At 49.8% G+C, this 13077-nt stretch overlaps 1 protein-coding gene across 3 annotated transcripts in view; it reads left to right on the top strand.

Moving 5' to 3' along the window:
* The window catches only part of LOC135252177 (inactive N-acetylated-alpha-linked acidic dipeptidase-like protein 2), a 329826-nt gene that overhangs the window by 55165 nt on the left and 261584 nt on the right, over positions 1-13077 (top strand). Inside the window, exon 1 of one of the 3 annotated variants that reach the window (XM_064329974.1) lies at positions 4708-4952. The exons of the other annotated variants lie outside the window; for them this stretch is intronic. Within the exon in view, the coding sequence (XP_064186044.1) occupies positions 4910-4952 (43 nt within the window). The 5' untranslated portion in view covers positions 4708-4909. Of the gene's footprint in view, positions 1-4707; positions 4953-13077 lie in introns of those variants that run through there. 3 annotated transcript variants of the gene reach the window in all.

Genomic DNA, 13077 nt, shown 5'->3' with positions numbered 1-13077 from the left:
AAATAAATAAATAAATAAAGCGTAAATGTTTTCATATCTCTGGCAGGTGGTGTGTAGAAGACGCTTTAATCTGTGACTTAGCGGAACGAGCGGCTGAGGCTCGCCTTGAGAAACGCGGCTTTATCCTCAGAGATAATTCCCCCAGAGACACCCCCCCCCCCCCACCCACCCCCCGGTGTAAACGGACACAGGCACTCAGACGCGTGAGAACGGTGTCGGGGGGGGGGGGGGGGTGTCTGTGTCTCAGGTGTGCAGGTGACTGTGCGGAAGCTTAAAGGTGCAGGTGTCTGTGCGGAAGTTTAAGGTGCAGGTGTCTGTGTCTCAGGTGTGCGGGGGACTGTGCGGAAGCTTAAGGTGCAGGTGTCTGTGTCTCAGGTGTGCAGGGGACTGTGCGGAAGCTTAAGGTGCAGGTGTCTGTGTCTCAGGTGTGCAGGTGACTGTGCGGAAGCTTAAGGTGCAGGTGTCTGTGTCTCAGGTGTGCGGGGGACTGTGCGGAAGCTTAAGGTGCAGGTGTCTGTGTCACAGGTGTGCAGATGACTGTGCGGAAGCTTAAGGTGCGGGTGTCTGCGTCTCAGGTGTGCGGGGGACTGTGCGGAAGCTTAAGGTGCAGGTGTCTGTGTCACAGGTGTGCGGGGGACTGTGCGGAAGCTTAAGGTGCAGGTGTCTGTCTCAGGTGTGTGCGGGGGACTGTGCGGAATCTTAAAGGTGCAGGTGTCTGTGTCTCAGGTGTGCGGGGGACTGTGCGGAATCTTAAAGGTGCAGGTGTCTGTCTCAGGTGTGCGGGGGACTGTGCGGAAGCTTAAGGTGCAGGTGTCTGTGTCTCAGGTGTGCAGGTGACTGTGCGGAAGCTTAAGGTGCAGGTGTCTGTGTCTCAGGTGTGCGGAAGCTTAAGGTGCAGGTGTAGAGGAATCATTAAAGCTTAAGGAGCTGAAAGTGTTTGTGTTTATGCGATATATTCATATATTCCTCCTCAGGTCTGCCGTGTGCACCCTCTGGAGGTTCGACGTTTAAAACGCGCTCGCTTGCCCCCTGAGGCACCGTCTTTGGTAATTTATTGTTGCATGAAGAGAAATCGGATACTGGTGGAAGGTGCTGCTTCTGTTTTAAAAAAATAGTATTTCCTGTAGATCTGGAGTCTGTAGTGTTTGTGTTTCTCAGAAGCAGTAGTGGTGGTGGGGGGGGTTGGGGATGGGGGGGTTGTGTTCAGCCGCTTGGCTGGCGGTCTGCAGGCTGTAAACATGGAGGCCAGCTGGCTTCCCAGACCGACAGAGGGGTGTGACAGCCACGGGACGGAATGCTGGACGGAACAAACACGGGACACCAGCCTTTGGGGTAGAAATGGCAGCCTAAAGTCACTACAGGTAATTATTACCTGTTTATTTATCGGTCCGGCTCTCCAAAAATTTATTTGCTCTATTATTATTATTATTTTTAAATTCATTTTGGCATGATGGAATTTACAGGTAGAGTCTAGACTTGACTATATTTACGCATAAGCAAATATTTGCAAATGAGCTGTGCCGGTTGTGTGCTGGGCTGTGTGGTACTGAAAGCAAACAGAAGGTAGGCAGCTTCCGAGACACACCTGTTCAGCAGACGCTCACGAAAGGAAATAAAATAATAAAACAACAAACAAACAAACAAACAAACAGCAGGCTGGATGAGCTGGAAAGCTGTTTTTTGGTGGAGTGCGGAAGAATGCTAAACATGCCAAAATATCGCATGAGCCGAGGCGATCTTCTCTTGGCGCCGGTGTGAGATTGGGTCGTTGGGTCGTTGGGTCGCTGGGTCGCTGGGTTGTTAACTCTCCGCCTCTCATCCTCTGGATCCCGAGCTTGTGGAGCCCGTAATTAATGTGGTCTTAAAAGAAGTTTAGAGCGGACACATTCCGTGCTGGCGCCGGGCGTAACTCAATCGCAGAAACTCATTAATGCGTCTGACAAACACCCCTGACTGATTGAGAGTGTGATTCTCCGGCTCTAGATGATTTAATATGCGGATGCAGATGGTTTAGGTTTGTAACTCCTGGGCCGAACGCATCACAGTGAGAACGGGAAGGCTCCTCAGCCAGCCTGCAGGCTCTGGGTGGCACTGAGTCACTGCAGGCTCTGGGTGGCAGTGAGTCACTGCAGGCTCTGGGTGGCACTGAGTCACTGCAGGCTCTGGGTGGCAGTGAGTCACTGCAGGCTCTGGGTGGCACTGAGTCACTGCAGGCTCTGGGTGGCAGTGAGTCACTGCAGGCTCTGGGTGGCAGTGAGTCACGAGCTTGGGTGGCGGGTCACTGCAGTCTGGGTGGCAGTGAGTCACTGCAGGCTCTGGGTGGCAGTGAGTCACTGCAGGCTCTGGGTGGCAGTGAGTCACTGCAGGCTCTGGGTGGCAGTGAGTCACTGCAGGCTCTGGGTGGCAGTGAGTCACTGCAGGCTCTGGGTGGCAGTGAGTCACTGCAGGCTCTGGGTGGCAGTGAGTCACTGCAGGTTGGTGGCAGAGTCACTGCAGGCTCTGGGTGGCAGTGAGTCACTGCAGGCTTTGGGTGGCAGTGAGTCACTGCAGGCTCTGGGTGGCAGTGAGTCACTGCAGGCTCTGGGTGGCAGTGAGTCACTGCAGGCTCTGGGTGGCAGTGAGTCACTGCAGGCTCTGGGTGGCAGTGAGTCACTGCAGGCTCTGGGTGGCAGTGAGTCACTGGGCCGGTGGCAGTGAGTCCTGCGGCTCGGTGGCGTGAGTCACTGCAGGCTTTGGGTGGCAGTGAGTCACTGCAGGCTCTGGGTGGCAGTGAGTCACTGCAGGCTCTGGGTGGCAGTGAGTCACTGCAGGCTCTGGGTGGCACTGAGTCACTGCAGGCTCTGGGTGACTGAGTCACTGCAGGCTTGGGTGGCAGTGAGTCACTGCAGGCTCTGGGTGGCAGTGAGTCACTGCAGGCTCTGGGTGGCAGTGAGTCACTGCAGGCTCTGGGTGGCAGTGAGTCACTGCAGGCTCTGGGTGGCAGTGAGTCACATTCACAGGTAAGCTCAGTCCTCATTTCCTCACGCAGCTGTGTTGGTGTTTGTATCAGAAATATGGGTTATAAAGTTATTTGTTCTTTACCTTTCTCTTGTGTGAGCCCCTCCTCCTTGCTGTTATGTTTTGACCGAAGGTCCGGTTAAAGCTCGAGTTGATTTCTCTGCATGTAATCTTTTTGCCCGTCGTCATGCCTTAAAACAGATTTTGTTGAAGACCAGTATAATCAAGAGACCTGTTTTACAGAAGGTCTTAGCAAGTTCAGAGGGCTTTAGCTGTAAAAAAAGCCATATATGTGCTTCTGGTTTGTGTCTGGAAAAAAAAATAAAATAAAAGACACTAAAGATCTTCTGAATTTAGTAAATCTTGGCTTCAACTGTGTTCATATTTGCAGGTAAATATTATTGAAAGACTAGCCAGCAGTCTCAGTGAATGCACGCGTTCGCTCAGAGTTAGCGGTGCCTCGGCTGTAAGGAGCTCTTTACTCCAGGTGCGAACGGCGGGATGTTGGCTCCGAGCTGTGAGCTGAGCGCACAGGCGCTGTCCTGCCAGTGGTCACTAAGGTGGCTATCGACCGCTCCCTAATTAAATGCATATTAGCTGACCGTTATTGAGCCGAGAGGCGCAGATGCCAGTAGCTTTCGGGAGTGGGCGGCTGGAGGCCTGGCCAAGCCTTAGCAGTGCAGACATCTGTGCTCGGACTGACCCAACTTTCCAAATACAGCCTGCGTGAACTCGTCTTCAGCATACTGTACAATCATGGCAAGTGGACTGTTCTGCTCATGATGTTCTTTTTTTAGTAATGCCATTTCTTGGCATGTAACTTTTTTTTTTATTATTACAAGTCTTAAGGTAATTGGTTCATATTTAGAGGAGATGGAAAATAAAATCTCAATATTTTTAGATGTGCTGGGAAGTGTAATACGCATTTCTGTTTGCTTTTCAAAATTATGGCACTGCCATCTGGAAATGTCTGTTGTAGTGCTATTTCTGGAATTTGGGTTTTTTAAGGCAATTTTTTCTCAAAAAAGGTTTGAGCAGCTGTTCAACTACAGGGTACTCTGCCAGTGTTGATAAGCGTATTTTTGCTTTTACCTTTTGCTTGATAAGAGCTGGAACTGGACTGGTTTTGAGTCTCCATTGTTTCTCTGTTTGAAGTCAGAAGCATTAGTGATTCATTTCTAAATGAGAATTTCACTGCTCCCTGCCGTAAGGCTCATGCCTGGTGCTCTGTAACAGTGTAACAGTGAAGCTGTTTTGATGGAATGTTGGACGGATACACAGTAACTCTGACTGTTCGGATGGACTGTTCCAGAAACATTGTAACACTGAACGTTCCGCAGACACAAAGCTCTCCTGACGGCTTTGTCCCTTCTGAGCTCTGTGAGAATGACACCTCACCTCACGGCCGGCTACAAATGTATCTGATATCTCCCTCGGGAAAAAACGTGTCTGTGCTAATTCTCTCTCTCTCCCGGAGAGAGAGAGAGAGAGTGTGTGTGTGTGTGCGTGCGCGTGTGTGTGTTGTGCATGCAAATACTTGGGCAATGTGTACTGAGAACACTGCGGACTGAAGGTGTGTGAATATGCTCTGTGTGCCCTGTTTACATATGGGGGGGGCGGGTTCAGGGAGGGGGTGTCTGCCTTGCCCCACACCGCCTTGCCCCACACCGCCCTGCCTTCCTTCTGGCTCTCTGTTTGCCTTCGAACAGGTGCGTCTTGTACAGTCACTGAGAGGAAGTGATGTCAATCAACAGCAGAACAGGTTGGATGGGTGCAGGTGAGCCAGGGGAGCGTATGCTAATTGTGTACATGAGCGACGGGCTCCAGCGTTACCGCGGGAGCAGGGGACGGGACAGAGGCTGTTTAGGAAGCAGGATCCTGCTGTCTCGCACGCGGCAGAGTGGGATTAGCCATGGGGGAAGCACAGGGATTTCACTCAAACTCCGCACTGCCAGGTAACCCGTTTTACAGCACTTTACAGCGCTTTCCTGCGCTTTACAGCTCTCCTGTCCGTTCGGCTGCGCGTGGGGACCGCCGGGTGTTTACTGTTTCTGTGTGAGCGCGGGGGAAGCCTGTCGGTGCAGCAGAGCTCTGCCGTGTCAGCTGCCTGCGCTACACGCTCCCTTTCAGCAGAGCGCTGTCTGCCGCCCAGAGGCATTCTGGGAAGGGTACCCTTTTATGTGCTTAATGGCGTTCATTAGAGCACAACAACGCGGCTGCCAGGCCTTAGGGGTCCCTGTCTGAGAGAGGGGGGAAGGGGGGCGGGGGGAAGCGCGGGTGCCGTGGAGACCGGGAGCGGGTTCGAATTTCTCATCTGTGCACGTCCCAGTCGCATAGTAATGACAGAGGAGGGGGTGGGGGGGTGAGGGCTGTTTTTGGCTGTGCAGAACTGGCGCAGGTGATGCTGTTCTGGTGCTCAGGTACGCTGTGCACACACAGGAGCTGGACACAGCTTTAGTATGCGCTTTGGAAAAAAAAGTGGGTTTTTTTCTTCTTTAAATTTTTTTTCTTTTCACAGTGACGGTGATGTTTATGTTCAGGACTGTGAGTCTCTCTTAACTGTCTGTCTCAAACGATCTCGCCTGATGGTTTTAGTGGAGCGAAAACAGATAAATATACAGTGCTGCAGTCTGGTTTAGTCTCTCTCTCCACTGCTGGAGGGGTCCCTGTTGATTCTGTCTCTTTTTTAGCGCTTGTAGTGGTCACGCTTGTCGCGCAGGTATCACATACCCCCACCCCCACCCCCACCTGCTTGGGAAACAGGGGCAGTGTGTCCTCAGTCTGCCCCCCAGGCACGGTGTCCTGAGCGATACAAGGTTCCAGGTTTGGGGCTGGGATGTTCCGTAAACACAAGCCTGTCCTTCAGCACGCTGCAGAGGGAGCGTCCCAAAAACACTTCTGTAAAAAAAACAAAAAAAACGCAAATGGAGTGGCCTTGTGACAGCGCAGCGGTTTAGAAGCTCGTTCTCAGCAGAGCTGTTTGTTCTTAAGTTTGTGTTTTACCTCACAGGGCCAGCGTTGGGTTACAGAGCGATCCGACTGCACTGTTGGGTTGGGAGCGTTAGGTTGGGCTTGTCCAGGGACTGCATGTCTGCTGTCACTGTGTTCTTAACCATCAGGGATCCTGTGCTGGCTGTGCCTTAATTCAGCTAGCTTAGTCTCACAGTGTGCGCACGTGCGTGTGTGTGTGTGTTTGTTTGTGAGTGTGTGTGTGTGTGTCTGGCGGGGGGAGGGTGGTGAAATGGCGTGTGATTGTGTAAGCTTGTGGGTGTGTGTAGGTGCGTGTGAGTGTGTCTGGCGGGGGGAGGGGGGGTGATGTGCTGTGTGATTGTGTAAGCTTTTGGGTGTGTGTATGTAGTTGTGAGTGAGTGCTTCAGTGTGTGGGTGTGGGCAATATCACACAGGTGCATAAAATTAAGCTGCTCAAAGTACAAGTGATTCATTTTTTTTGGTTGAATTTTTAATTAATACACACAGAATTTTTAACCTAACATTTATACGAATTTATGCGGTTGCCTTTGGGTTGTCTGTAGAATTAATGATAGTTTGAAAGTATTTCTTAAGGTTTCATACACATAAATATTTCAATATTATGTTGTCCTTACTGGTGTGCTTTTCTTTTTCTTCTTTTTTCATTCTTGTTGTTCCTGACAAAGGAAGAGTCCAAGTCCGAGACTCAAAGACAGAATATGTTCAGTAGTGTTGCAGTCCTAGCCTCATCAGGTGACACATGGACTGAGGTTTAGTGCTGCTACACCTCTACCATGTTCCCCCTTCCCACTCCACACCAGCAGTTGCATTGGTGTTGGCTGCTCATTTAGCAGAAGAAAAGCATTTTGGAGTTTATTCTTTCATAAACCCAGTAAAGGGCGTAGTTTTGCCTTTTATGGGAATTAGGTGGAAATCTCGATTTCCTCTGTCACCGCCCTTCTATTTATTTGGTAAAATATTTCTTAGGCGTGTACGTGGAGTCACAGGCCTGACTGTGTTCTGCTTTACATCGGGACATGCACTATGGGCCTGGAACTGTTCTGCACATTATACTGACACGGTTCACGCAGCGCCACCTTGTGTTCCCTGTCTGAATGCACACTGGATAAATCATGCAGTTCTGCAGAAAATGGACGATCAGGACAGTAATCCATCACCCTGACTGATGTCACAGAGGACAGTCACCAGAAACTACTGCGGACACCAAAAACTTCACAACAGGCTCTCTAATCACCTTGTGTATTTAATGTGTGTGTGTGCATATGTGTGCGTGTGTGTGTGTGTGTGCTTGTGCATGAGAGGGAGAGAGAGAGATGAAAAAAAAATCTGCTTTTTAAAAATCATGCATGGGTGTGTAACGGATTTTCTGAAACTATAATGAAGTTTGAAAGAGAAATTGAAAATCAGAGTGAGCTCTCTGTCCTGCCCTGTACACACCTCGATTAACCGCCCCCACCCCCACCCCCACCCCCCCTTGCCCCCCCACCATGTTTTTATTTTTCTAAGCATGTATATTCGGAACGTTGGCGAGACGGTGGCGCGTTCATCGCGGGAGGCCGTGCGGGTTGGGCCTGCCTGGAATCCGCTCGGGAAACGTGGGAATGAATTCTCATTCCGGCGCCCTTCTGGGTCAGGTGCTGGAGCAGGAGAATGATTTGGGTCCGCCCGGTCAGCACACGGGTCAGAGCCGGAGTATTTCACCGAAAGGCTTGTTTATTAGCCGTGTTTGCTTCTTGGCATTATATTGAGAATAATAAATCTCTCTCTGTCTCTCTCTGTCTCTCTCTCTGCTCCATGTTTTGGGCAAGGATGCATTGGCTAGCCTGGTGTATGCTGATGCATTAAAAAGTAACACATCCACACAGTTTATGAAACGGAGATATGTTTTTTTTATTTACTAAGATGGTAGAGCTGCCTTAGTCTATGGCAGTGGTAACCAACCCTGTTCCTGGAGATCTACCATCCTGTAGGTTTTTATTTCAACCCTAATTTGGCACACCTAACTCTACTAATTAGCAGCTCAACAAGATATCTAGCTGTTGAATGAGGTGTGCTCTGTTAGGGTTAGAATTAAAACGTACAGGATGGTAGATCTCCAGGACCAGGGTTGGTTACCACTGGTCTGTGGGGACCGTGTGCATTGTTTTTGCTGAGATGGCAGAGCTGCTTTAGTCTGTGGGAACCATGTGTCCTGACCTTTATAAATTAACTGCAGCCGTTAAGAGCTGATGACACTGACTCACCTGTTATCTTTGGCACTTATGAGCTCATTATGGACACCCGCCAGGAGAGGGTCCCTGAGAGTCCCTTAAGACCTGCTGGGGAAGCGTGTGTGTAAGATTTTGCCACAGGGATTTTTAAATTGAGCTTGCACAGACTCTGTGTGCTTTTCTATAACTGGGGCTATAGAACCACCCCATTTTACTGACTGCGCAAAGTCCCTCATTACATTTCTGCTACGTCCAGTCTACCGCTGCTTTACACCAGGCTGGCCGGTGGAGGATGGGCTCCCCCTCGATAGCCGGGTTCCTCCCGAGATTTCTTCCCATCGGGGAGTTTTTACTCGCCACTGTTTACGGGTTTTTCACCCCACTGGGGAGTTATTTTGTGTTTTTTTTTTGCTTGTGTGCTACTTGGTGGTTCAGGCCTGTTTTTTTTCTCTTTTTCAGCCTCTCAGTAAAGCCTCTTTGTGGCAGTTTTCTGTAAAAAGCGCTCTGTAAAGCAACTTGATTTGATTTGGATTGAATTGTGTGGGAAGTCTGCGCCTTTGCTGTGGGGCTGACGGCTTGTTGAAGCCTGGCTGTGCTGCTGTCCTGCAGGAACCTGAAGGAAAACCAGAGGAAATGGAGATGTATCAGTACCAGCCCTGCTACACAACCAATATCAGCCCTGCTACACAACCAGTACCAGCCCTGCTGCACAACCAATATCAGCCCTGCTACACAACCAATATCAGCCCTGCTACACAACCAATATCAGCCCTGCTACACAACCAATATCAGCCCTGCTACACAACCAATATCAGCCCTGCTACACAACCAATATCAGCCCTGCTACACAACCAATATCAGCCCTGCTACACAACCAATATCAGCCCTGCTACACAACAATATCAGCCCTGCTACACAACCAATATCAGCCCTGCTACACAACCAATATCAGCCCTGCTACACAACCAATATCAGCCCTGCTACACAACCAATATCAGCCCTGCTACACAACCAATATCAGCCCTGCTACGCAACCAATATCAGCCCTGCTGCACAAACAATATCAGCCCTGCTGCACAACCAATATCAGCCCTGCTACACAACCAATATCAGCCCTGCTACACAACCAATATCAGCCCTGCTACACAACCAATATCAGCCCTGCTACACAACCAATATCAGCCCTGCTGCACAACCAATATCAGCCCTGCTACACAACCAATATCAGCCCTGCTACACAACCAATATCAGCCCTGCTACACAACCAATATCAGCCCTGCTACACAACCAATATCAGCCCTGCTCACAACCATATCAGCCTGCTGCACAACCAATATCAGCCCTGCTACACAACCAATATCAGCCCTGCCTATCACTACAACCAGTATCAGCCCTGCTACACAACCAATATCAGCCCTGCTACACAACCAATATCAGCCCTGCTACACAAACAATATCAGCCCTGCTGCACAACCAATATCAGCCCTGCTACACAACCATATCAGCCCTGCTACACAACCAATATCAGCCCTGCTACACAACCAATATCAGCCCTGCTACACAACCAATATCAGCCCTGCTACCAACCAATATCAGCCCTGCTGCACAAACCAATATCAGCCCTGCTGCACAACCAATATCAGCCCTGCTACACAACCAATATCAGCCCTGCTACCACCAATATCAGCCCTGCTGCACAAACAATATCAGCCCTGCTGCACAACCAATATCAGCCCTGCTACACAACCAATATCAGCCCTGCTACACAACCAGTATCAGCCCTGCTACACAAACCACATATCACCCTTGCCTACACAACCAATATCAGCCCTGCTACACAACCAATATCAGCCCTGCTACACAACCAATATCAGCCCTGCTACACAACCAATATCAGCCCTGCTACACAACCAATATCAGCCCTGCTACACAACCAATATCAGCCCTGCTACACAACCAATATCAGCCCTGCACACAACCATATCAGCCCTGCTACACAACCAATATCAGCCCTGCTACACAACCAAGTATCAGCCCGCTGCATACAGCCACAACCAATATCAGCCCTGCTACACAACCATATCAGCCCTGCTACACAACCAATATCAGCCCTGCTACACAACCAATATCAGCCCTGCTACACAACCATATCAGCCCTGCTACACAACCAATATCAGCCCTGCTACACAACCAATCCCTGTACACAACCATATCAGCCCTGCTACACAACCAATATCAGCCCTGCTACACAACCAGTATACACCCTGCTACACAACCAATATCAGCCCTGCTACACAACCAATATCAGCCCTGCTACACAACCAATATCAGCCCTGCTACACAACCAATATCAGCCCTGCTACACAACCAATATCAGCCCTGCTACACAACCATATCAGCCCTGCTACACAACCAATATCAGCCCTGCTACGCAACCAATATCAGCCCTGCTACCAACCAATATCCGCCCTGCTACACAACCAATATCAGCCCTGCTACACACCAATATCAGCCCTGCTAACACCATATCAGCCCTGCTACACAACCATATCAGCCCTGCTACACACCATATCAGCCCTGCTCACAACAATCAGCCTGTACACATATCAGCCCTGCTACACACATATCAGCCCTGACACAACCAATATCAGCCCTGCTCACAATATCAGCCCTGTACCACAATATCAGCCCTGCTCACAACATATCAGCCCTGCTACACAATATCACCGACAATATCAGCCCTGTACACAAACCTAATATCAGCCCTGCTACACAACCATATCAGCCTGCTACACAACCAATATCAGCCCTGCTACACAACCAATATCAGCCCTGCTACACAACCAATATCAGCCTGCTACACAGCCAATATCAGCCCTGCTACACAACAATATCAGCCCTGCTACACAACCAGTATCAGCCCTGCTACACAACCAATATCAGCCCTGCTACACAACCAATATCAGCCCTGCTACACAACCAATATCAGCCCTGCTACACAGCCAATATCAGCCCTGCTACACAACCAATATCAGCCCTGCTACACAACCAGTATCAGCCCTGCTGACCAACCAATATCAGCCCTGCTACACAACCAATATCAGCCCTGCTACACAACCAATATCAGCCCTGCTACACAACCAGTATCAGCCCTGATACACAATATCAGCCCTGCTACACAACCAATATCAGCCCTGCTACACAACCAATATCAGCCCTGCTACACAACCAATATCAGCCCTGCTGCACAACCAATATCAGCCCTGCTACACAACCAATATCAGCCCTGCTACACAACCAATATCAGCCCTGCTACACAACCAATATCAGCCCTGCTACACAACCAATATCAGCCCTGCTACACAACCAATATCAGCCCTGATACACAATATCAGCCCTGCTACACAACCAGTATCAGCCCTGCTACACAACCAATATCAGCCCTGCTACACAACCAATATCAGCCCTGCTACACAACCAATATCAGCCCTGCTGCACAACCAATATCAGCCCTGCTACACAACCAATATCAGCCCTGCTACACAACCAATATCAGCCCTGCTACACAACCAATATCAGCCCTGCTACACAACCAGTATCAGCCCTGCTACACAACCAATATCAGCCCTGCTGCACAACCAATATCAGCCCTGCTACACAACCAATATCAGCCCTGCTGCACAACCAATATCAGCCCTGCTACACAGCCAATATCAGCCCTGCTACACTCTAACCACAGTATCACAGAACGTGTAGCAAGCAGTCCAGAGCTGATAGGACCATAAGTCATTGTATGTTTTGTGTTGAGAGTCCTTTATATTATAGACATATATTATGTTTGCTTTAAAGGTCAAGTGTAGTTATTTTTGGCTTGTGCATACATGGCACAATAAACAGAATTGTTTGATGTGCAAATATGGGTTCTGTAGTTGACCAAATAAAGCGCTGTACCCAAAACATGGGCTTTGACACGTGACATAACAGCTGTCAGAAGATGGCATAACAAAGGATGTCGTTTCTCATGATAAAACTGTCATCCTTTGTCTTGTGACATAAACGGACATCATCTGTTATGCCATCTTGTGACAGCTGTTATGTCGTGTATGACAGAGTTTGTCAACATTGGGTTAGGCATTTTTCTATTCAGTTGGCCGCGGAGCTGTTGGGTTCTGAAATACTCTCGTCAAGCTGAGCGGTGTTTTTCAGTGCACCTCTGATGTCTTTGTAATGTACTGTATGAGGCAGTAAATGTTGGATTTTTAATGAAGCAGAGATCTGAACCCTGTGGCCTGAGCGCTCTAATTAAGTAGGTATGACGGGCGAGCGCCTGATTGATTACATTTTATGATCAAAAGGCCTTGAAGATGTGCGGCGAGGCGGACCCTGGGCGAACAAAGCTGTTTTAGTGCGTTACCTGACCGCCTCCGGTGGGGGGGCGGGGGGGTTCTGCAGGGGTCGAAGGTCACAGCTTTCCATGTTTCATCACCTCAGTGCTACTGCGTGCTTGTAAAAGGCCAGGAATATCAATCCCCCCCGTGTGTGGGGGAGGGGCACACACCGCGGCTCTTTACTTCACATCCACGAGCGGGGGCCTGGGATAAGAGCGCTGTGATGCGAGCGGGGGGGTCTTTCAGGGGGGGTCTGTTTACTGCCCTGTAATGGGGCTCTGCCTACACTGGTGTCCTGCTCTGGTAAGCATGATGAACTGAGCACTAAAACATGCGTGGGCTTCTCATGTGAAATATGTCCCTGTGAGACATGATGTCTGTGTGAGTTTCTGCCTGAGTGCTGTGTGCTACCTGCCATTAGCTTAAAAATGCAATGGGAGGAATGAGAGATCACCCAACATGCTGACCGGACTGAGGGGGTAGGGATGGAG

This window comes from Anguilla rostrata, chromosome 4 (assembly GCF_018555375.3).
Source record: "Anguilla rostrata isolate EN2019 chromosome 4, ASM1855537v3, whole genome shotgun sequence".
Taxonomy (NCBI): Eukaryota; Metazoa; Chordata; class Actinopteri; order Anguilliformes; family Anguillidae; genus Anguilla; species Anguilla rostrata.
Note: the sequence above shows the minus strand (reverse complement) of the source record. Positions and strands in the feature narration are given on the sequence as shown.